This window comes from Anser anser, assembly GCF_964211835.1.
Source record: "Anser anser genome assembly, chromosome: 4".
NCBI lineage: Eukaryota > Metazoa > Chordata > Aves > Anseriformes > Anatidae > Anser > Anser anser.
Genome location: NC_139724.1, coordinates 72,440,790 through 72,465,657, shown reverse-complemented (window position 1 = coordinate 72,465,657; position 24,868 = coordinate 72,440,790). Strand labels below are relative to the sequence as shown.

The following is a 24,868-nucleotide window of genomic DNA, read 5'->3' as shown; positions in this document are numbered from 1 at the left end:
ACTGATAATCATTAACTCTCCCAAACTGAGAGCCACCGCAGAGCTCAGGATTAAAACATGGCATTTCTCAAATTTACAGAAATTTAATGCATATTTGATGCTGCTTGAGGAGAGAAATGCCCAGCGTTTCCATAGCCCCTAGCTCCGCTGCATAGCCTGTGTGTGCCACGAGGAACATGGCCCTTGAAAGCAAATGCACTTTAAACCCAGCCCCTTGCTGTGGGTGCAAACACCTCAGAGTGTTTTTTTGTGCTCCTGTGGCCATGCACGAGTCGGTGCACTCAGCCCCTCTCCCAATTATAAGCCAAAAAGACGTATTTAATGTATAAAGTGAAAGAAAGGGTCAAAAAACACGCTTAAGAAAGAAATACAAACGTCAATCTAAAAATGTATTTTATTGGGCTGCTAATAATGAACAGCGGTGAGGGCAGGGGGTGGTGAGCAGGATAATGAAAAGCTGGGGATCTGGACACAGCTGTCCCCTGCGTGCCCTGGGCATCTCGAGCATCCTCAGCGGGACCTCTCTCCTCCCCGCCTTGGGCAGGGGACGCAGAGAGTGGGGAGGGGGTCACCGTGGTCCTCCCACAGACCCCCGATGCTGCTCAAGCAAGCTCAGGTTTTTGGCATGCTCGACGTTCCCCTGCACACTGCTCAGGGCATCGGCTCGTGCAGGGAAATCAGCGGGCAGCCTCGAGGAGCTCAAGTCCGGCCTCACCGCTGGGCGGAGGAGCGAAGCAGGGGCTCGCCTGAGGGTGCTCAGCGGTGCCCTCCCAGCTCCGGGCCAGCTTCAGACCCCCCTGGTGCTTGATTTACGCTGCTGTAACTGGGATTTGAACCCAGCCTCGCTAACAACCTTTCCCTTTACTGGAAACAAAATACGTTCATCTCCTGGGTTTGGAAACCCATGTTATTTTACGTGAACACAGAGCTCTGTCCCCCATCATTAGCAGATGTCCTGCACACGAACTGCGTTTACCTATAAAGTCTGCTTACTCCAAGCAAATGTTTCTCCATTTTTTTCTTTCTTTTTACTTCAATTTGAAGTGAAAGGTACAGTATAGGATTCAAATGCCTTTGCATTACATGGGTTTCTGACCACTCGAAAACCCCATGGAAACAATGCCTTCATGAAACCGAAACGCGCGCTGAACCGCCTCGCTGCGTTTCACTCTGCCTAGCTGAACGTCCCTCTGATTTTCCTTTATTGCTTTACATAGCACTTAGCTTCTACTTATTTCAATTTTATTTCTTTATTAGAAAAACATCACCACAGATCCTGCTTCAGCTCTCACTGCGTGTCGGTATTGCTGCCCCGTGGAAGGTCGGGCCATCGCCAAAGAGGCAGAACCACGGAGCAGCTCCAAGGAAGGTGATAACCTGGTGGCTGAAGCCCCACGTGCTGTGTCCCAGCTCGCTCCCACACTGAAGGCTGGCTGCAGGGCTGCAGGACGGGAGGACTAAGAGGGAACTCGCAGAAGGATCCCGAAATTTCCGAAAATTCCCCGAGAGCTGGCCGGCCCACTCGCCATGATCTGAGCGGCGCCTCTGACTTCTCTTTGGCTCGAGGATTTAACGTTAAGGCAAAAATAAGACACAGTGTAGAAGCTCCATCAAATCTTTGGCACAACAGCAACAACAACAACAACAAAAAACGACTGTACACATGAGCTGAGAGGGGAACATTTCCCAGTTAAGCAAAGGGAAAAGTGCTAAATAAATTGCACGTACTAAAAGGTGGCTGGCTTAAAAACAATAAGAAGCATCGTCGTCCTTTTTGTTTCCTTTCTGTTCCAGAGATGAAGAACGTTCCTTGGCCAATCGTCATCTCGAAAAGGGGTTTCTGCAAAAAAGCTGCTTGCAGTCTTCATCTGGATCACGCAACCTTTGCCAAGAACAGATGTAACTCTGGCTGGAAGCTCCTCCACCCTCCCTTCCCGGTTATTACTCCTGGAAAGAGAAAGAGGCATCGTCAGAACAGCGAGCACGTGCCGTCCTCACACGAACGACCCTGGGTGACGCACGCTGGGGTTTCCTTGGGACTCATTGACCCACGGTGCAAGCTTTTAAGAGTCTGGCTTGTACAGCATCACCGTGTAGGTATGACGGCCGCGGCCAGAGTTCGTAGAGCAGAGGGGCTGGGAGAAAGAGAGAACAAGGAAGGTTTGAGGAGGAAACAGAACAAGGTAATTCGGTGCTGGCTCCAGCTCCCGCTGCATGAAATGAGAAACAATGGCAAACGCCTGCTTTGGAAAAGACCTCCGGGTCCATTTTCAGTTTCAGAAGTCAATCTCTGTACTACAAAGGGAAAGCAAGTGAGCTGGGGCAGCCCGGACTCGGGCAGGAGGTGGGGTTTACGGTGGTATTTTGGTTATTGGATTCATCCCCACGTGCACGGCTTCTCAGCCCGCAGGAGGGGCTGAGGCAGGTGTGTTTGGGTAACTGGGTTCAGTACACAATGCTAAGGCCAGGTTCGCAGCTGCCACTGGAAAACGCACAGCTCCAACGTGCAGCAGCTCCGGACAGGGAAAACCTCATCTAAACCCCCTCTGACATTAAAATAAGCCCTGTGAATATCCCACAAACAATCGTTAGCATACTTCAAAACACAGTAAAATCCTTTGGGCCTGCTCTTTCATGAGGTCACATCGCAGTTGGCCAAACTGCCTTCATCACGTGGGCTCCTAAATCCTCCTTTAAGTAACTGAGGAATTTAGAAACTTGGAAATCAGATCCCGTTTTCTGAGTCCAACCACTGTTTCTTGCTTTTCGCCAGTGGATTTAAGAGCCTTTTGGGGTGCAGTGCATCCCTGATGGTCCTTTGGACACGGTCATCAATTCTCCAGACAGACTAGTCATCTTGCTGACCATCTAAAAAGGTCAAACTCCTTAAAGCTGGGCTGAAAAGCATTTTTTTTTTCCTCAAGCCATTTTGTTGCTGTACTCTTTCCCCTTTTCCATTACTGAATTTTATAACATTAAGGTAGAAAGTGGTGTGACTTGTTAGGTCAGCTTGATGGTTGGACTTGAAGGTCTTGAAGGTCTTTTCCAACCTTGATGGTGCTATGATCTATGAATGTATTATTAAGACACCAATGTTTTATTTTATTAACACTAAAATTAGGGTTGCTGCTTGTGAGATGACCCATCCCAGTTGAGCATCCACACCGGGTTAAGGGGACGGGGGACACAAGACCCCCACTGCCACCCGCTCCTGCCAAGTGCAGACCCTGGGGAGCTTGAGCTCACCCTGTGGATTGGCACACACTGAATATGAAAACTCAGCTCATTATTGCAATTATCATCAACGATTTGGTGTCTCTGCAAACACACTACCTAGCGCTGCCCTGAGCAGGAGGAACAACTGCCCCAATTAACTGGGACTCGAGATTTTGAGTAAATGAGGGTTAGGTGTGAGAATATTAAACAGCCTTGTGTATCGCAAACGTTTGTTAGGAAATGCCTAAAACGAATTTCCAACGATAAATAATGTATATTAATAAGCTGTAAAAGAAATGCCGGTAGTTTAATTCATCACACATGGAAAGAAAAAGAAGAAAAAGGAGGGAAGTGACAAATGCTCTCTTTAATATTAAAAGCCAGCAGAGAGACAAATCCCCTGTCGCTGTCTGGGACAGCAATCCTGGTGAGCAAACCCCTTTCCACCGCAGGAAGGAATTACCCCGCAGGAGCAGCCTCGTGCCCTCATCCAAAGCCACCGGAGTCAGAGGGACTCCGGTTCCCTCTCTGGTGCCTCGGGGGCTCTTTAAAATGCTGAATAAATCGTGCCTGATATCGCAGCTGGGAAAGATGAAGAGAAGGGGGGTGACCGAAGGCAGGTCGAAGTGCCACAGACTTGGGATGAGGGATGTGGGACGGAGGATGGAGGGAGGGAGCCCTCTGCAACGTGCTGGAGGAGCTCAGCAGTGCCATCGGTCCCCAGGGGCTCACGGTGGGGTGTGCTGGGTGGGAAGGGGCGCCCTGCCTCTCCCCCACCCTCTCCCACTCCAGCCAGGAGCTCCAAAGACACATTTATTAAACGGGGTCTGCTTTAAACTAATAATCAGAACTCCCCTGGCTCTTGAATTTGACAACTGGCCCAACGACCTTGGTGAGTTCGCAGCATCCTGGAGCATTTCAATCTCTATAAATCAAAGCACTGCTGGAATTGAGTCAGCCTTTGTTCCAGGGCTTCTCCCGTCTCCTCGAGTCCCATTTTCCTTTTTCTGCAGTTACCTGATAGCTGCGGGGCAGATCTTGCCCTACCCTGGGTAACACAGCACGGAGCCCACCATGGGAGGCAGGCGCTGGAGCCGCTCGGATGCCCCTCGGAGGAAAGGGGCTTGGTGCTGTCGTACATCAGTGGGGTCCCACGTCACGTCCCTTCGGCAAGGAAAACCTCGCAGCCCCGTTAATTTGCTTGGCCTGCGGGGAGCCCTCAGCCTCCCACCTCTGCCCTGGTCACATTTGCCCTTTGGGCTGCTGGGACGTGGGGACATCTCAAAGCAGGAGCAACAAGCACGGGGCAGGGATAACTCGTGGGGGATCCAGCCCCCCCCCGGGGACCCTCCTGCCGTCCTGCCATCCCGCAGGCGGACAGACAGACAGACGGGGAGGGTCGCTGCTCTCCTGTGGTCCAACTCCTCCCCGGGGAAGCAGGCTGGCTGCCTGCCCGCCCGCGCCTGCAAGTGTGAGCGGGGAAAGGGAGCTATTTTTAAAGAGGAACCTCTGCTAAGTCAAACTGCAGAGAAAGGGAGCTATGGACCTCATTACCAGCACCCCCCCGGCACACAGGACCACAGTCCGTGGGGAAGAAATGCCACGCAGATCACCAAGGGTTTATCGATCGCGCTGCGATAATCGATATCAGCTGATCAATACCAGCGAGCACCGACAGCCGGGACCGGCCGCGCGAAGCAGGGCTGGGAGCCGTGGCTTTATCTCGGGGCTCTGCGTAAATAAATCCCGAATCCCGATGCAGAGTTATAGAAAAAATATGCTCCAAGCAAGTGGTTTCGGTGCCACACAAATGGAGCCCGCCGCTACCATTTCTCTTCTACAGCCTCAGCCCCTGACTTGCTCGCTCTGGCAAGTAGCTGCGCCCGCAGAAAGCACTGCTCTGAACGTTTATTTCAGTGGGAACAAGCGTTACCTACAGTGGGAAATCTGCTCTGAGCAAAGTAGCAATGAGGCGGCATCAAGGCATGGCAGAACACCACAATAACTATTTCCTATAATGCAGTAATTACATACATAACGTGAGCAATTTCGGTGCAACAGACTGCAACAAATAGAGCGGCTTTTCATTCCGTGTACGCTCCTATATCATTTAATTATCGGGGAATATATATATATATACATATATATAGCATCTTTAATTTTTAATTCCTTGCGTCTGTGCGCATCCACACACACACGCAGGCCCGGGGACTCAAAAACCCAAGAAACTAAATTCCAGCCGAAAACTTTTATTGAGCTCCAACTGCTCGCCTGTTATTCATAACCCAGTTTCCTCTCTCACAAAGAGACCTTTCGCATGGTTTTTTTTTTTTTTTTCCTTCTGCCTTGCTAACAGCTGCTCGCAGTGTTGTATCCTGAGTGATGATGAGGTTCTGAAAGTGTTTTTTTGGAACAGATGGCCAGGAGAGAGCCGGGGAATGTGCCAGCAGCGAGCTGGGGAATGCGCCAAGTCCTGCAGTGACTGAGTACTCCGGGTTCCAGCTCGCGTGCCTTTCCCCTGCCCTCTGCCCCAAGTGGCGCCAGCAGGACTTCCCAGCTCGCGCTCCGAACATCTGGAGTCTGCGACTGCCAGAAGAGCCGGGGAGAAGGGGGGGGGGGGGGGGAAGCCAAAAAAAAAAAATAACACACACACAACCACCCAACCCAACCACCCAGCCCTCCCTCCCCGCTCCGGCTCGGCTCCCATGCACGCCGCGCCGCTGCTGCTGAGCAGAGCGACCGGTGCAAAGCAAAGAGGGGAGGTTTTTTAGGGGGCAAAATTAGTTTTTTTTTTAAATTTTATTTTTAATTTTGACTTCGAGGGGTTTTCTGGCTGTTGTGGGGAATGGGGTGCTTTGCATAGGGTGTTTGTTGGGGGCCAGGTGCTGTTCTGTGTTGACCCAAGGGCTGCGGTTGTGCTGCTTGGTGGGGGGGTGGGGGCTGCCCCATAGATATGGGGCAGGAGCTCTGTGGGGCTGGGGAGTGCAGCTCTGCACCCTTCATCCCTAATACCCTAAACAGACCAGTTAAGTCAGCCATCCTGCAGGGCACTGGGGGACAGGGCTGTGAATAGCGTCCCATAGCAGAAGCCCCACAAAATCCATGCTTGGATTCGGGTGACGCTTGGGATGGGACCCGAGCACAGCCCCAGGGGGACTCGGGACTCTGCTGGGGGTGCCACAACCTAAATCTCCATCGTGATGTGACTCCTGCGTGTGCTGTGAAGGCCAGGGCTCGGTCCAGAGCACTTTTATAACCAACCAAAAATGAAGATTTCTTCAGAACCCGCTGCCCCCTCCCCCCTTTCAATGCAGCTTATTTTTTTAGGAAAAAGACATTTGAAGGCCTTCAGTTACCCCCTTGGCCACTTATAAATGAGATCTCCAATCACCAAACACCCTCGGTCAAGTCTCAATTGCAACAACTTAAATCACTCTATACCGGCAGCTAGGACTGGAAGGGGATTTTTTTTTTTTTTTGCCTAGCCAAAATAGTCGGAAAGGCTAACGCCAACTTTTCTAATTAACACAACGGAGTGGAAGGGGGGAAAAAAACACCCATTAAGTTTCCTATTGCAACAGCTAAGTCTGCACAGCAACCTAACGTTAGGGATAGCAGATAATTCGCCCTCAAAAAACAAAGCACAAGGCTACACACCATCCAGCAAATGCAACATCTGGAGCTCCGGCCTGCCAAAACAAACTCCAACCAGCTACTTTTTTGTGTGAAAAGCTCATGGTGCCCAGCACGCTGTGATCTGCCGGGGAGCCGAGAGAGAGGGAGATAGAGGCAGGGAGAGACACAACAAGAGGGAGAGGACAGCGGATCGGGGCGCTGCCACCAGAGCAGCGTGGCTCAAGCACCGGAGGTCTGCGTTTGGGCTTGCTGGGATTTTATTTTTAAAGGAGAACAAAAAGGGAAAAACAACAACAACAACAAAAGACCCAAAGTCGATAATTCAGAGGAACTGCTCAGCGAGTAGTGGTTTCTGAGACCTGATTAAAACCACACAAGGGCTTAGAAAAACGTGCCGATTTCCAAATTAATGAGCGCGTGGTGATTTCGGGCCAAGCCATTGTATCCTCATCCAGCCGCCCGCGCAAGACCCCCCAGGAGAGACATCCTTTCACACCACCTGACATCCAGAGCTCGGATCCTCACTGCCCGGTTATCCCAGATCTATAGCTCCGCTCTGACAACAGCCTTTCCCTGCCTCGTGCCCACTAAGCCATCCATTGCTTGGCTCCAGGAGAAAGGGAGACACCTTAAGGGGCGTCCCCTCAACCCTGGTTTTGCATCTTCTCTCTCCTGGGACTTGCTGACTGCTTGGGGTTCCTCCACGATACCTACTGGTTTTGGCTTCACCTTCAACTGAACGTGCTCTTGCCCTCAGCTGGGAAAATGGCACTCAAAATAAAATGACTCCTATCAGCAAGGGTAATCCACAGGGTCTTGGGCTGCCCAGACAATCCTCAACTCGGACTTTCCTATATGGCAGAAATAGATTTCAAGACCCTTTCCAGAAAGAAAAGCAAGGCAGGGTCAGGACCGGGACCGTCCCCAAGGGGACAAAGCCCAGATTTCCTTTAGGAGAGGGTCTTTGGAGAAGGTGTCCTTGGAGGATGAGAAGAAAATGCAGATTGCCTGCTGGTGATGCTGTTTCTGGGGCTGGTGGTGGCCTGCATGGAGGCAGCAGGGCCAGTGCCCCGTGAGAGTTTCATTGTTCATATGCTTTCGGTAGGCTCGGGGCTTTTCTCCACGCACACGCTTCCGAGAGAACTGTAGAGAGCAAACGCCATAAATGGAAGGATTTTCATTCTTAATTTATTTTTTTAATTAAGGGTGGGCCCAGCCCTAACCCTCAGATGTGAACACCCTGGGATTTGGAGCCGTCTGAAATCTGGCTCGGAGTTTTCTGTCTTGAAGCTCGCGTCGCTTCGCATAAGCCAAGACAATGAGTCTCAGCCCACCGGGCACTGAAAGCCTCAAAACCAGCCATGAAGTCTGCCCGAGCGCCATACAGGATGCTCATCCTCCTCCTTTTCCTACGTCCCACTTGGGGATCCACATCCCAGCTCCCACCTCCTGCCCTGGGTTTGGTGGCACCACACTGGGTCCCTGGGATAACACCTCCTGTGGTGCCACGGACCCCCGTTTCAGGCCATGGACCCCGCAATGACCCCCCAGTTTCAGGCCGTCCCCAGACCCATCCCCTGCACCTCCTCAGCCACAAGCAAGGAGGACCACATCTTTCTGCGCACATCTCGCTTGGCACTGCTGCTCCGGGGGCATAAACATGGCCCGGGACAGGCAGAGGAAGCGACAGGGAGTGTGCTATTGTGTTTATTTATAAACTGAGCTTCTGCAGGATGATCTGTTGGGCTGAAGAAGAGGAAGACCAAGGAAACCTGCCCGAATCGGAGGCAGACCTTAACGACACCGGGAAGGAGCCTGCTCCCCAACTTGGCTGTCCATTCATCCATTAAAGTCCTGCTGATTTATTATCCTGCATGACAAGTGAGCCCAGAAAGCAGGGGGAAGTTCAATTCGAGTTTACAAAACTCTTTTTGTCATAAAAGCCCGAACAAAGACATCAATCACTCCTTTAATTTACCCATGTCACTTTCCAAGAGGAAAGCTGGCCGAGCGCTCCGCTTCCTCCTACCCCAGCTTGATGATGATTTCACCTAATTGGTTCAGTGTTAAGTAACCTAAAGGAATGCGATGCGTAATTAGATTTAGCCTTGTTTCCTCAAGATACCCACACGTCCTTCAGGTCGTACATCTTCCTAATGTGTTTATATGTCCAACGTCTCCATTAGCTGCTTTTTTTTTTCTTTTTTTTTGGTGTTGTTGTCGGGCAATTTTCGCAGAGATAAGTGTTGGATTAAACCAAACAGAAAACACAGCTGGGCGATGGCGTTTTGTGCTCTCCAACAGGCGACTGGCGGCTGGTTTCTTTTAACAAATAACCGCCACAAGACAACGCTAATAGGATCATGCCCGCGTTAAAACGCTCCGGGTGACTAACGAGAGGAAGAGCCCGGCGCGGAGCACAGGGAGGAGAGCAAAGCTTTTGATTAGAGAAGAATGCAGTTATTGCGAGATCAGAGGAGAAAAAGCGAGAGCTGAGAAGTGGGAGAAAGACGGGGAATAAAGAACGGGGGAAATTTCAAAGGCTGAGAAAGGAAGGAAATCGCTTTGGATTTCTTTTCTTTTTTCTTTTTTTTTTTTTTTTTCCCCTTCTTTTGTAACTTTTACCGTTATTTGGGGGGCGGGGGGAGGCTGTAACATACCTTCCTTTTTTTAGATCTTCCTTCTGCTTGTAAGGTCCTAGTGCACTGCTCCACGCATTCAGAGAAGCTCATGTTACTGTGGTCAGCGCTGTAATCCAGGTCTGCTAGTCTGGCCAGGGAAAGGATATAGTTACAGGCTATTCTCAAGATGGCCAGTTTGGACAACTTTTGACCATAAGAATAGCAGGGAACCTAGAAAGGGTAACAGGGAAAGAAAAAAAAATTAGGGCAGATAAACAAAATACCTCGCTCGAAGCATGACAAAACAACTGTAGGTTATTTTCTTTGCAGCTTTTAACACAAATAGGAGCTCTGCTGATACGAAGCCATATGGTCCCAACAGGTTTTGCAGAAGAACTCCCCCGCTGATCTCCGCGGGAACGAAGCAGCACGAACCCTCTTGATTTCAGCGGGGCAGTTCTGCTGAACACGCCATGGCAGGATACGGCCCAGGACGCCTGCCTGTCGCTCAGTTGGCTTCTCGGAGGCCAGACCCTGTTTTTTTTGGAAACCTCAGACCCTCGTGCCAGCCCCTCGCTTGCGCCGCGTTACTCGCCCCAAGTAACTGTATGGCTACAGAGCCATCGGGGCCTGGTGGAATAAGGCAACGATGGTGGCATAAGGGACATGTGTCACGACCTGGTGCTTTCGTGCTCAGACAGCGCTGGTTACAGCTTCCAGATCTGCTCTGCAATTCCTACCCTGCTGCCTCATGCTGAGCATCTGCCGAAGCACCCGTCACGTTGCCCCTCTGGAAGGACCCTCATGATATCTGATGCAAGTTACCTCTTCACCCTCGAAGATTTTTAGTGTAATGTGAAACATTCAAACGATTCAAACTAAACAGCATGTGTCTAAATAAATGCATGGTGTACGTTTTCTGCTGCAGAAGGTTTGATTGCCTTTAGATCACGATCCAGCAAAGCGCTACATGTGCGCTCAATTTTAGGCACGCAACTTCGATGTGTCCAGCTTTAAGAGAAATCTTCTGAGCTCAAATAGGCCTGGGGCCCCCTTTGCTAGTTTGCAAAATTGCTAAAGGTCATTCAGCCTTTAATGCACAAGAGTCTATTGCCTACGGGAAACTGGAGCCGGGCGTTTATCTGAAATCCATCCTAGCCACCCGGGCTGTCCGAGCGCCCGTCAATCTAAGTTTTCATACAACATCAATCACCGGAATGGCCGAGTGTCCCTCAACCATCTGCCTCCATACCAGCTTCCATCCTCCTCATCCCTCTAGGGTGTCACGCTCCACTTACGGCTGGAGTTTTTTTAATGCCTCTTGCCATGCTCACGCCTGAGCTTCCCTTTGCTCTGCCAGGCTCATCCCCGGAGCCACGTCCCTGACTTCAGGTAAGGTAAGACAGGTTCTGCCCCTCCACTAACCCCACAGTAGCCACACGCAGATGCCAAGGGAAGGGTAGAACAGCTCAAACACAGTATTTCCCCAAATATTTGCCAGGCTCCAACCAATGCCAGCCCCATGAACCCAGCTAGATGTGCTTTCTCTGTATTAGCAACCCACAAATGTTGATGAATTTGGTTGAGTAAGTTGAACCCCTGTCAATTTCTAGCACCCACAACATCCTTTTGCAAAGTTTCCTCCCCCTTCCTAATAACACAGCCCTCATTTTGCTTGTTTGAACTTGGCTCCCACTGTCTTCACCTCAGCTCCCCCAGTTCTTGTATGAGAAGATAGAACAACTGGTTCATCCCCGCTGTGACACTCACGTTTTCAGTCCTCCATCATCTCTCCTTCCCCTTTTCCAGAAGGAGAAGAGCTAACCTCCTTAGCTGACTGTTGTGTGGAAGCCTCTGAGCACTCTTGTTGCTCTTCCCTGAACCTGCCCTAGTCCTGGCATTTCCTTTTGGAGCTGGGAGGACCAGAACCACACGCAGTATTCACGTTGTGGGTGCTCTGTGTATTTATCTAACAGATGCTGATGTTCCCTACTTTATTTTCTATTCCTTTTCTGATCACTCCTGATCTGATTTGTGACCACTACCAGGCACTTCCATTGAACAACCTACACAAACTGTAAAGGTCTCTGCTCCGAGATTATAGTCAGCTCAGAAGCTATCATTTCACATGGAAATCTGGTATGGTTTTTCCTTTACTCATCATTTTAGATCTACACTACTTCACCTGCCACGTATTGCCTGGTCACTCTGAATCATACGGTCCTTCTGTAGTTCTTGTCATCCTGGCTGCCCGCAACAAATATCTGTACCTTTGCTGAGCATTGCCAGCAAACTTCCCATCTTGCTGCTCACTTACACACACCAACATGTAGACACAGCTTCAAGCAGGGGGACCTCTGGGGTCTCCAGCCCCACTCCCTGGTCGGAGCAGGGCTAAATGCCAAGCCAGGATCCATTTCACCCACCCGTGACAGCCCTATTTCCCTACCAATGTTCCCTGCCCTTCCACCAATTCCCAATCCACAGGAGAGTCCGAGCTGCTTAATTTCTCCAACCACTTCAAGGGAGGAGCTCTGCCATAACGCTTAGGGAAATCCAAACAGCTACATACCAGCTGGGTCACCCTTATCCATGAGCACGGGGATTTTAATGGAACAATGCCATTGACCCCGTGGGCCATTTGTGTTACAGCTGAGGTGCCCAGCAGTAGCTGACCTCTCCATAAACAAGCCAACAAGCTTCAAAGGGTATTTTTCCGTACGTATAATCTCCTACTGATACCTCTGTGGAGGCCAGGAATCTATTTATCCTCAGGGAATACCCAGTGCTTTGGCCTCCAGTGGCATTTGCACAGAACAGAAACCTCTGCTGCTAACACTAACGCCAAGAGGAACATCTCATCTGCCTTCAGATGGCCATACCTGGCCCCAGATGCAATAAGCTGAGGGTTATTTTGAAAGCACTGCTTCGGGCGGCAGAAACACCCAAGCCTCTTTCGACACTGATGTAGCAAGAGCAGTGGAGATCCCAGATCAAACGGCAGCGGGGAAGACCAAAGCAAGGCGGAAACTAAAATGGAAAGATTCAGTGAAATGTGGGAATAATTTCAGAATTAGAGCAAGGAGGAAGCTAAATCAAGTGGAAGGAAAAGAGACCACGAAGTCCTTGAGGCTGATGCACAGACGCTGTCCAGTTACAACACGAGAAGCCAGGCGAGCGCCTATTCCCCTCATCTGTTTTGCTCTCTTTGTGCTGTTCTTTTTTAATTATTATTATTTAAAGAAGAAACAAAATCAAAACCAAACTGCTTTGTGGGGCATGTTTGCTACAGATTCCAAGAAAAGACCTCAGTGTTAACAGAGTTGACCAAGCCCTCGGCTGGGATTACACAACCCCGTTTCCCACACGCTGCAGCAAAGTCCAAACTGGAGCTGCCCCGTGCGTACACGGGAAGAGTTTCACCTCAGATACCACAGCGATGGGTGCAGGGCATGAACATTAGGAGATAAGAGTTTTTTTTGCCATGGTAACGGTGTTAGAATAACTGTTTTGTAGGAACCCTCCCTGTCTTGGCTCGGCTCCTGCCATTTGAATGCTTCCTTTTGAATTAAACATGGGAAATTGAGAGAGGAATGAGCCACTTAGTTCAGATCCAGATCCAAAGCTTCCCCAAGTGTGTGTGGGTGTGTGTGGGAGGGGGGTGAAGAAAGCAAATTTGGTTTGGGCCCTTCATTAGCACAGAGACAGCAGCAAGGAGGGGACAGCTCTGCTCGGGTTGAGTGAAGGGTGTCGGTGACACACCTGGATGCCAAGAAATCTTCAAAATTCAACCCAAACTGGACAGAGTATCTTCGAAACGGGAAAAAAATGCCTGAAGCCAGCATGGCCATGCAGGTGCCATCCTCCCAGCTCCCAAGGGACCTGTGTTATGCGGGTCTTCATCAGGAGGAAGCACAGGCAGGTGTCTGCCATGCTCCTGGGGACCGATGACCCTTTTCCTCCTGCCTTCCTCCCCTGCTCATCACGTCAGAGCCCGACAGGGAGAGCTGTGAAGACGGGAGCTGAGAGGGTTTGCTTGGTGCCAGGAGGAAGCAGGGGAGAGCTCGGATTCCCCTGCTGTTAATTAAATCGTTTCCCTAATCTGACCTCATCGATTTTCGGCAGCGCAGCTCACCGTCCTGCCCGCTACATTCGCAATGATTAAAAGGAATTAGGAAGGGGCTGCAACTGAAATTTCACACCGATCCGAAAGAATGCAGCTGTCTGCTAGGAAGGAAGGGATGCTGGCATCTTCCTTGGCTTTGGGAGATCAGCAGGGACCAGGGCTTCGGCCGGAGGATGCCCGCTGGTCATGGCCATAGGGCTCTGCAGCCTCAGGGACCTTACCAGTGACCCCCGGGCTGACGCAAGGCAAGATGGGTGCTCTTGAGACAGATTCCCAAGCAGAAGAGCTCTTTTTTTTTTGGCAGGAAGATGGGACGGGATGTGACCTAACAGATCTCTTCCATCCTTGACGTCTGCGATCAGAGGCGGTGCCCTCGGAAGCCCAGAGATGCTCCCTTTGAAGTCCACGGGCCATCTGCCAGGCACTTCGCTGTCGTCCACCAGAGACACGAGACAGAGTCGATTCCCACCCAGGGCACAGGAGAGGAGCCAGGGGGATGAGGTTGGGAATTTCAGGGGAATTCGGCCCCTGGGCTGCAGCAGTGGGGACGGGGAGGCAGACGAACGCCTGCAGCACGCCGTGAGCTAAGCCCTCCTGACAGCCGGCTCCTCCGCAGCACGCCGTAAGCTGCTGAATCTACCTGCCCTCTAATTCATCTGGTTTATTTTTACGCTGGGAGTTAAAACATGTCAGGGCCCCCCCGGGAGAGAATTTGGCTGCCTCTTCCTCCCGTCCTTTCAGAGCACGCAGTGAAACTTCACTGCCTCATTGTCTGTGCGGTGCTGTGTGCCAAAAATATTTCCAGAAGGTTCACATAAATGTCCGGTGCTTCATAGTCCTGGCGTCCTCACATCGCTCCTTCCACCCCGGCATGAGCTGGATGTTTGCTGGGGTGAAGGCATCTCGGGGACATGCAGCAGGTCGGGGCAGAGGGAACTTCTCCTGCCTGTCACCTCTGCAGGGCTGGCGTCTGTGGAGCTACTGGGAGGAGGAGGAGAGATTTACGGCCTTGATTAAAGGCTGAAGGCCTTGTGCAGAGCATCACCGCTTGGTTTTGAGTCATGTTACTTCCTGGAGTAGGTTTGGAGCAGGCATTTTTCTCTCTGTGTGGTTTGGGGTGAACGCATGTGGGTCTGACTGGTTGTTGGTGCGTTCACTTTTGCCGGTAAAGGGCTTGGTTTCCCCACCTTGCTCGCAGTTACGTCCATCCCCCGAGTCCTCCTGACACCCCAGGAGGGACGATGACGACTCGTACATGATGGAATCCTTCCAGGTGGAGCTGCAGCATCCTTTCATGGTCCTGCCGGTCCCCCCCCGGCACACCAGGCTTTCCGTGGGTGGATATGGAGATGGCAGTCACCACACCAGGGAAGCAGCCCATGAAACAAAGCCCATGAAGTGCCCGAAGCCAGGACCCAGGAGAGCCTCTGAGCAACGCCCCAAAGGATGAACCGTGATCCCATGGGCTCATCACACACCTCCTGTGATGTACAGCTCCCGGACAGGGAACTTTGCAGCACTGAGGACATCAGCAAAGCCTGATATGCCTCTCTCTTCCCCAAACATCGCTCCTCCTGCCCATGGCACGGAGGCAGAAGCTGCCACCGACATCTACTGCAACGAGTGGGACCTTCAGGGCCCCTTCAAAGCAGGGCTTTGCACCCAGCAGGCCCAATCCTGCGAGCTCTGCGGGCAAACGGCACGGTCTGCAGGGGAGCGGCCTTGGATGTGGTCCCAAGCCCCAGGTCCCGTGGGCGTCGCGGCGTCGGGTGCTCCGCAGCTCCTTATTTCGGCCAGCGACGGGCAGCTATTTTATGCCGTCGGTGTGGGAGGCTTTGTCTCTCTGCCACCAGCAAAGCACCCGGCGGCCAAACTGAGCTTAAAAACGTCAGCAAGAACAAAAGCAGCATCGCTCGGGCGGCAGCACCGGCCCCGACCCAGGCGCCTTCTCCTCTCGGGTGGGTCCACGCGGTGAAATAACCGTGCTCCTGGTTCGCTCCCAGCCCCTGGCTCCCCCGGCGCTCGCATTGCAGGAACATGAGTTCACTCCTTGGAGCGAATGAATTGGCTTCCTCCAAACAAAACCTAGGTGTGGTGCTGGGTGAGTTCACCCCAGGGATCCCTTCCAAACAGCAGTCTGGTTAACGCTGCCCCGGGCCTGGCTCCGCTCTGGCTTGGATGGTCCTCCAGCACCGTCCCGGGATGTTTTACACCCTCAGAGCTTCCTGCACATCCTCGGAGCAGGCAGCACATACCCTCAGTGTCACGCATGAATAATATCACACTGCAGCAAAGCCTTACCTTACTGTAGGCGCTTTGAACCGCCTCCCAAAATAACAACCACACAGGGGGTATCACAGGAGAGAGGCTGGGGCTATGGGGCACAGCAAATCTCCTCCACAAGGGGCCACCCCAAGTGGGGAACGCTTTATTAGGTGACATTTTAGCAGGGTGGCTGTCACCTCTGCCTCTGAATGGGCCAAATTCTGCCGGGGAAGAGGAGACCAAGCTCCATCAAAGCTGTGGCCACCAGGCAGAGCTGGAGTTTTCTTGCTCCCTTGTCCCCAGCAGAGCAAACTGGGACTGGGGTGGGATGCATTGTGTTGTGAAACCAGAGGTATGGGGCCAAGGAGACGCAGGTTGGGGACAAAGACCCCGGGGGACGTGCTGCAGGGTAGCATCCCACCTCCCCGCCACCGGGCCTGCAGCCTGGAGAGTAATTTGAGAGTGGCTGAAGGCCGGGAGCAGGGGCTGGACGCGAAGCCCGGCTGGAGGAAAGCAGGCTCCTTCCTCCGATTTCAGCGGGAGCCGAAAGAAAACACAGAGGTTAGCGCGGGGTGGCGGCGGCAGGCAGAGCAAATACCTCCCGACAGCAGCGGGATTTGTATCAGAGGATAAAATCAGCAAAGGGAGCGAACAAGCCTCCTCCTTGGTGACATGCACGCATTGTTTTCAGGAGTTTTGTCCTTTTGTCTGGGCTCTCCCTTATTTTCTCTCTCCGTGCATTGCTCCAGGCCAGTATTTTGTCATCTGCTGTGGCTGTTAAACCCCAGTGCCAGCCTGCTCTGCCCCGACCACGCTCTAAATAACTGCAGCATCCCTCTGGGCTGGCTCCAGTCGCCGAGCCGCCCCGGTTAATGATGGCAAGGCACGGGGGATCGCGGGGGGAGCAGAGCACTGGGATGGGAGACCCGGGGAGCAGGTGATGGAAGAAGCTCTCAGCCTCCCTGCCACGCAGCAAGGACACAGCCAACACCAGCTGGACACGGTGTTGTGTCTGCAAAGGTGACAAAGAAGGTGACAAATTCGGGAAGATGCACAAAGAGGGTGAGCACGTGGTGATGCATCCCCAAAGCAGTCTCAGGCTCCGTGGGTTTGTGATGAAGGCAATGCTCGAGCTGCAGATCCTGCCTGCATTTAGTGCCCAGCTTGCTCCTGCAAAGCCCTACAGATGGCTTGCACCAACGCCACCCCATAGCCTTGGGGCCGCTGCTCCTGATGTGCCACCAGGCTCCCGGCGGGAGCGAGCGGGGTATTTTCTGCACCGATTTAACTACAAGCCACAGCAGTCACGTGGATGCCAGCAGCTCCAAGTGAAAGGATGCTACTTGGGGGAAAAACTCAGCTCCAGCAGCTAAAAAGCCCCATAAAACTCAAAAATATCCCCAGAACCCACAGGAGTGCAGAGAGCGAGCTTGTCAGCTGCTAAAGCGGAGAGAGCCCTGCTGACGCAGTGGTGAAAAGATTTAGGAAAATGCCGATGCACTTCAAGGGAAAATAAATGTCTGCGGACACATTTGCTCCCGGCGCAGACCCCAGCTCTTTCTCGAGGAGGAGCTGGACAGCAGTGCTCCGGAGAGGAACCAGATGTGCAAGCGAGCAGATCGGAGAGGCTGCTGCGGTTGTCTCCATCCACCGAGGGAGAGTTTGCTGCCACCTTAGGGTCTGTCGGCACAGCCAAGAAGCGCGAGCGCGACCCTCCAGCGTGCAAGGTGCTGGGGGGAAGGGTTCTGGTGTTTGGGTGCCCGTGGGGAGCCCTCCAGGACACGGTGCAGGAGCCTGCAGGGCAGTGCCTGCATGGATAACCAAGGAGGTGGAAGGAGGGGCAGGGGCAGCACCCAGGAGCGATGCTCGGAGAGGCAGCAGCAGAGGGAGAGCAAAGCACAGCGAGGTGTCTCCCCTTCTTTTAGGTGTTTTGGAGCAGGCACACAGCGAGGCGGTGTTTTCCGTAGGGAAGCATGTTGTCAGCCTCGAGGCCTCCACCAAGAGAAGACTTTGAGAAATGAAACCTGGGGGATGCAGGGAGCAAAACCATCTCCAGGCTGAGATCTGAAGGCCACAAGTGCCGGGACTGAGGAGAAGGGGCTGCATCTCAGGAGCAATTTGGTCCCTCTTCCAGCATCGTGACCCTTACGGTGAGAGATCCTGGTTCCTCGTGGCCGTGACACAAAGGTGTGAGGACAGTGGCCATGGCACATGTGTCCCAACAGCGGGCTCTGCCTTCTGGAGCCAGCAGCCACCCATCCATCTCCCACCTCGGAGGCAAGCTACGGGCTCAGCGGCATGGCTGGATCAGCCTCTCCTTGTGTGAAACGATCCATGGTCGGCTCTCTCTCCACCACGAACGAAGACAACAACAACAAGAAGCCTCCTGCCATCTGGGGAGCCAGCCCAGGCGAGCCGAGACACGTGTGCCATATGCACACAGCTGCGGCACGCGGGGACGCCGCTGCCGCCCGTCTGCCCGGCACGCTGCGTGCCAGCCGCTCGCTTTGGGGTTGGGAAGAGCGGGCATCACGCTGCGATGCCTTGCCCTTCCTCCTCCTCCTCCTCCTCACCTGGCATGGTCAGGCACCCTACAGCTTGCCCACGGTGGGCCCGACCCTGATTTGGGTTTCACCTCTTGCACATCCCCAAGGAGGGGTGTCTCCAGCCCCGTGCCCCCCAGCAGGGTGGGGAAGGGGACGAGGTCCCTGGGGGTGCTGGGTGCCGCCGGATCCCGCACCCCGATCCCGGCCCGGGGAAGGGCACGGGGCCGGCCGCACGCAGCCGCTGCGCTCCTCGGAGCTCTGCGGGGACGTATCAGTTTCAAAGCCTCAGGAAAAGGTTCCCAGCTGGTTAAGAGCCTGATCCGTGCTGACAAGGAGGGGACAGGGGAAGAAGGAGAAGCAAAGCGAGCTCTGCGTGCAGCCTCGCCGGCTGACAGCAGCCGGGGATTTCACCCTGCGCGGGGCTGAAGGCTTTTTGTACACCTGGGGGTGTGAAAAGACCGCGAGGAAAGCCCCCCCTAGGGCGTCCATCTCCCAAAACGAACCTCCCCGTGCTCTCGCTTCACAGCCCCGCTGGCCAAGAGGTGGCAGAAAGCAACATCCCCGGCTCCGACCCGCTCCCCAAAACCTCGCTGACGGGCGCGGATGGTTTGAGTGACAAGCCAGCGCCGCGCGGGCGTGCAAGGCGGCCGCCTGTCACCTGATGTCACGCACGGCACCAAGCACGCCGCTGGCAGCCCGGCCAGAAATGAATCCAAATGTCACCCGCCCGGTCGGGACGGCCAGCCCACTCCTCAGCAAACCGCTCGGAAAACCTCGCAGCAGACGTTTCCTGGAGAATGATCGCTTTCTCTCCGCAGGGCGAGCACAGCCCCGCCAGTGTGCTCCGGTGCCGACCCTGGAGACTGGCTTTCACGGGAAGAGAGGACAGCAACTTGTTCTCCGGGCTCTTTGGGCTCCCAGCTGAGTCCAGGGCTGAAATGATTTATGGAGACAGGGCCAAGGCCAGGAATCTGAGGCTTTTCAAGAGTTGCCCATTTCCCCAAAGAGCGCGGCTTTAATTTGTTGCTTGCCTGACTTGCGCTTGAGGCTCAGCCTAGAACAAGATTGCCAGTGATTTGGGAAATCAGTGCTACTTCCCCTTGCGGTTTTGGTGGTGTAGATGTCTGTCCATGGAGAATTAGACTGACACTTCCAAGCGCGTTTCACGCAGTCGCCAAACAACCGAGATAGGGAAGCGGCTTACAGAAACAAAATCCGTCCGGCCTGGAGCCTGCATTTACAAGGGGCAGTCTCTGAGCACCGGAGGTACAGCACCCAGCACGTCCTGGATTGCTGCGATTAGAGCAGAAGCTGTCAGATTCCGCAGCCACGTGGTGATTAAAACCGCTCTGATTTAGGTGCTCATCCTGACGCACGGCCTCAGCCTGCACTCCCTGCCAGGTGGGAGCCTTGCGGAGCTGGGTGCTGGGGCAGGATTAATCCTCGGGGTGCAGCCACCCAGCACCCAGCGGTCACTGGGAAAGGCTTGAGGCATCCCGGAGAGAAAATGAGGTGGGAACATGCAGGGCTGAGCCCTAAAGCGAGCACACTCGGGGAATAGGGGCAAAGCTGGAAGACGGTAGCCAAAAGCCTGCCCGTGGGGGTCTGTGAGCCCCCTGCCTGCAGAGCTGCCCCCACCGGGCTGGAGGGACCAGCTTGGGGTGTCTGATGCTCGGCATGTCTCAGAGATAAATCTGCAGCCCTCCAAGCCCTGCACATCTCCTCCTTCCTGAGCACCTGGATCAGTCCTGCTGGCAGCTGGTGGCACAGCCGGCACGGCTGGGGTTGCAGCCTGACAGCAGATCCCTGGCCAGCAGCGAGCTGCTGCGGGGTGCCTGCCCACACGGAGGTATATAGGGCCCTAGTGGGGTCGGGCACTGATTTATCCCCACGGGGAAGGCACAGGAACCTCGACACCGGGGCACGGCGTTGCTTCCTTCCCCAGATCCCCCATCACCTTCCACGTGCCAGGGAGGTGATGGGGATGGATGGATTTTGTCCAAAACACTGTTTACCTTTCGGAAGCTCCACCCTGCCAGCGAGAACGCCCCTATTATTCATTCACGGGAGCCCACGAGGATTTTTCAAGACCTCTCGAGGAGAAAGCCCGGCACTGTACACACTTCAAGCAGGCGCTATAGTAAAAAGCACGGGAAACTAGCCTGGAAGGGAGCCCAGCCTAACTCAGCTGTCACACTGAAAGCTTCGGGGGTGGCTGTGGGAACCCCACGGGGCCTTAGGGGCGAGGTACCCTGCGCAAAAATCACTGAGGGGGGGGGGGCAGCCCACCCACCCCAGCAGCAGAGGCAGCGAGCACACGTGCTCCCAGGACAGGAGCATCACCCCGACCCGCAGTTTGGGCACACGCCTCCCTTCACCCTCACTGTTTGCTCAGAGCGGGGTTTGGGGGGTTTATTTCATTTCCCTCTGTTCCGTCCTGCCTCTGGGGGAAAAGGTCCAAAAGTTTCCGAGCGCGAGCAAAACCAAAACCCCTTATTTATCCATACTGTCAGTAGAGTTACAAGTAAGGTTGGGGCTTCCAGGCATTCCCAGCCCGCTTCCCCCCCCTGCACCCCACAGCAGCCTTTCTCCCCCAAAATCCCAGCTCCCTCCCAGAGGGGGGGGGGTTGCAGCACCCCGAAGCGGGCTGGAAACCAGGCGGGGAGGAGCGGACGGACAGACAGACAGACAGACGGGCGGCCGGCCGGCCGGCAGGTACCTGCTTCCTCAGCGCCTCGAAGGCGGCGCTGATGGTGTGCACCCGGGTCCTCTCCCGGGCGTTGGCCAGCAGCCGCCGGGTCTGCTGCAGGGCTTTGATCTCCGGCGACACTCCGGCTGCTTCGGAGGCCCGGGGCCGCGGGGAGGCAGCGGCGGGAGGCGGCGGCGGAGGCCGGGAGGCTGCGGCGGAGGCTGCGGGGGGCGGCGGCGGCGGAGCGGAGGCTGCGGCTCGGAGCGCGGCGCCCCGCGGGTCCCAAGCGGCCGTCGGGGCGTCGGGGGGAGTCGGGGGGGCCCGGAGCCCCGGCCTCCTGCCGCTCAGCACTTGAAGCTGGACGCGGAAACTTTTGCAGCTTGGCTGCTTGCGCCTCAGCCGCTTCAGGGAGCCCAGCTCCGAGGTGCAGAGGCGAGGCCAGGGCTCGCCTTCGCTCAGCGGGGTGCTCCGCATGGCGCACGGCGGCTGGGGGAGGTCGGGGAGAGGGCGGGGGGGGGGGGGGGAGCCGCAAGGTTGAGCCTCACCGCTCCGCTCCCGGGGCCGCTGCCTGCCCGTGCCTCCAGCCTCCCATCTGCTCCCCCCTCGGTCTCGGCGGGCAGCGGAGCCCCGGCTCTGTCCGTCCGTCCGTCCGTCTGGCTGGCTGTCCGCTCGCAGCGCCGGCAGCCGGCCCGCCGCCGCCGCCGCGGCGCAGATGAGCGGCTTTAAAGAAACAGGAAGGCTGGCTTTTTTTTTTTTTTTTTTTTTCTCTTCCCAAAACAGCTGTGCTGCCAATCTCCTTTGTTCATCCCCCCCCCTCTTCCCTTCTCTTCCCTCCCACCCCACTCCCACTTTCTTCTTTAATCTCGCCCTTCCAGGCGATGGAAGAGAAATCCTGCCCCCCGGAGCCTCGCCGCGACCCACACCGTGCGCGCTCTGCGGTTTATTTATTTAATTTTTTTTTTTTTTTTCTCACCCCTTTCCCTCCCCGGGGAAATCGGGGATTTGCTGTGCTTGCCGGCACCCCCCTCACACACACACTTTTCCCTTCCTAACGCTCGTTTCCCCCACCGAAATGCCGAGCTGCGAGGCGGGGGGTGCCCGGCTTCACGCCGCCTTCCCAGCCGTGCGCGGCGGGATGGGGAGCGGGGGAGGCTCCAGCACCCTCCCGGTCCTCTCCCTTCGCCCCTTTTTTGCCCTTCGTGCCTTCCCCAAAAGCCGCTCTCCTTCGGTTACCGCTCTGCTACCGACTCCAGATCCGCTTGGGATCCTTATTCTCCTGCAGGGAGAACGAGGCAGCCAGGACGCGGGGGGAAATGCTGCTGGCCCCGGCCCCCCCCCCCCCCACCTAAGTCTCCTGGCTGGGGCAAGCAGCCCCAGGGCGGGGTGAGGATGGGGTGAGAAAGGGATGGAGATAACAGGGACTTGCCTGGGGTCACCGCCAGAGCAGTGGCAGAGCCGGGGATGAGCTGTGTGCCACGGGGTTGTAGGAAAATGCGGGTTGGAAGGGACCTCAGGAGGTCCTCTGGCTTTTTTAGGGGTATCTGCACTATCTGGGCACCTGGCTTCTGTTTTCCAGTCACTTGGAGCCCCCAGAGATTGTGCCATGTTGAGAACCAACGGGCTGTAAGCTGTGAGATGCTTGTATTCACTGCTGGAAAAGGGAAGTTGGTTCCTAGCCCTCCTCCATGGCACACAGCACCCGTCGGCACCGTGTGGGGGGAGCAGGGGGTGCTCCCGGTGCCCCAGCTGAGGTCCAAGCAGCAAGGCAAGCTCTGCCTGGTGGCTCAGGTCCTCTGCTTTGTGCTTCCATGGCCAGGCTGCCCCAGAGCTGACATAACAAGGGGAGATACTAGAAAAGATATGCCGAGTCCTGGTTCTGTGATGGCCACGCCACCTCCTCCATGAAATCCTCTGCCCAAGCAATCTTTGGAGTTTGGTTTTCTGTCGTACAAGGACTTAGGTGAGCCAGTTGAACTCAGAAGTGCCTGACCCTCGGCTACTAATGCCCCAATGACCATTTTCTCCATCTTTCGTCTCTGACCTCCTCTCACTCTCCAAGATGAGAGCCAACAACGGGATTCATAATTGACCTGGTTTCTCCCGAATGTCCTGCTGGGTGGCAGTGGCACCAGCCCTGCCAGCAGGCTCTACCCTCATCATTCAAGAGATCTGGCTTTCAGTAGGAGCCTACATTAAACCTTCTGAGGCTCTTCTCACAAGAGAAGGAGGATTAAACCCAAGACCTTGGCCAAATTTCACTCAGCCATTAAATCCTGCCTCCCTAAAATCCCCTGCTGTTCTAGTTTGGCTCTGTGGATCAAATCCATTTGGGTGGTAGATAGGTGAAGCCCATTCCAGACAAAGGAATTTGCAACTATTTGCACCATTTGTTTTTCCTGATGACCTTAAGGCATGGATACTTTCTGGGTGCTGGTTATACAGCGTCTCCGTTGGCGGTGGCTGCATTACAGAGCGCTTCCAAGAAGAAACCTAAACCTGTGCCTCTCTGGTCACGTAACCATGTGTCAGACCTTCCCCTCCTCTCATTTTAGTATCCCTGTGGTATGGATATCACAAGAGGACTGGGCTGAATCAGGGCTCCATGGTTTATGGGCCAGGACGTGGTGGTCCTTGTCCCGTGGGGTGGCACGCAGTGCCGCGGCCAGCCCCGTTCACAGATGATGTGGCAGTGCCAGCTGCCAGCCGTGCACACCAGCACGCACCGGGGGCAAGAACCTGCCTGCGCTCCACTACTCAAAGCAGTGCAAGCTGCCTTGAACTTCCTTTAACTTTGAACCTTGCTTCCTTTAACTTTTGCATGTTAGCATCCGATAGCCTTGCTGCTGCTTAACTTAGGGTGGCTGAAACCAAAGCGTGGCTGAAATGGAAGCTTGCTCAAAGCTGCACCAAAGGGAGAAAGATTTAAACCGTGATGAAAGGGTCTCTCTGCACAGCCTCTTCTGCCGGGCTACGGTATTTAACCGAAAGTTAGGCTTTCCATGAAACAAGCACAAGGGTCCTGCCCTTCTGTGCAAGCCACGGTGGCTCCGGAGCCCTTTGGCACGCCTGCCACATGTAATGGAGATGGGTAGCAATGCCTGAGCTCACGGAGCCCACGTTGCTGGTGGAAATCACAACAGTGGGGCTGTACTGTGTGGGTATTGTGGCTCCGAGGAGCACAGCCTGGTGCCACGCCACTGGAGTGACACGGCTTTGGGGACAAAATAAATCTGGGCGCGGCGCTGGCTGCTCCGTGCCATACGGATGTAGCAGCTCATTCTGCTGTGCGGCACTTACGTGCCAAAATGATGACATGAGGTAAAAAACAGATGGAGGGAATTGCCTGCCTGTGGGAGAGAAGCGTGGAGGAACAGGACTGTGGCTGTGAGAAGCAGAGAAACCTCTGACTTTTCCTTTCTTCTGGCCACTCGGCGTCAGTCCTAACAGTCCTGTGGTGCCACGCAGCTTTGCTACCTCTGCCTTAAGGGTAAATAAATAAGGAAATGAACCCTTTGCCAGTCCCTTGCGAAGGGCATACAAAGCCTGGGTAAAAATCTGAGCAGACTATTGCTGGAGAAGTGTTAACCTCTCATTCCGGCATCATCTGGCACCGAGTTACTCAAAGTCATGGATTAAATCCAGTGTGGATCCAGTAAGGGATTGAGCTCGCCCTGACACTGCAGTGCCATGTCCTGAGCTGATCTCTGCCTCCTGCCAGTGGGTGAAACACCTCTGCTAAAACTGATACCGTATTAAGACACGACTGTGA

At 54.5% G+C, this 24,868-nt stretch overlaps 1 protein-coding gene across 1 annotated transcript; it reads right to left on the bottom strand.

Annotated features, from left to right (window-relative positions):
- Nucleotides 1-376: 376 nt before the first annotated feature.
- Nucleotides 377-21,911, bottom strand: ATOH8 (atonal bHLH transcription factor 8). The gene is made up of 3 exons (XM_083834768.1): nt 21,130-21,911; nt 9,513-9,704; nt 377-1,947 (listed from the first exon to the last, which is right to left on the bottom strand). Exons 1-3 carry the CDS (start codon nt 21,571-21,573, stop codon nt 1,942-1,944), a joined length of 642 nt encoding a protein of 213 aa, XP_083690894.1. The 5' UTR covers nt 21,574-21,911; the 3' UTR covers nt 377-1,941.
- Nucleotides 21,912-24,868: the final 2,957 nt, after the last annotated feature.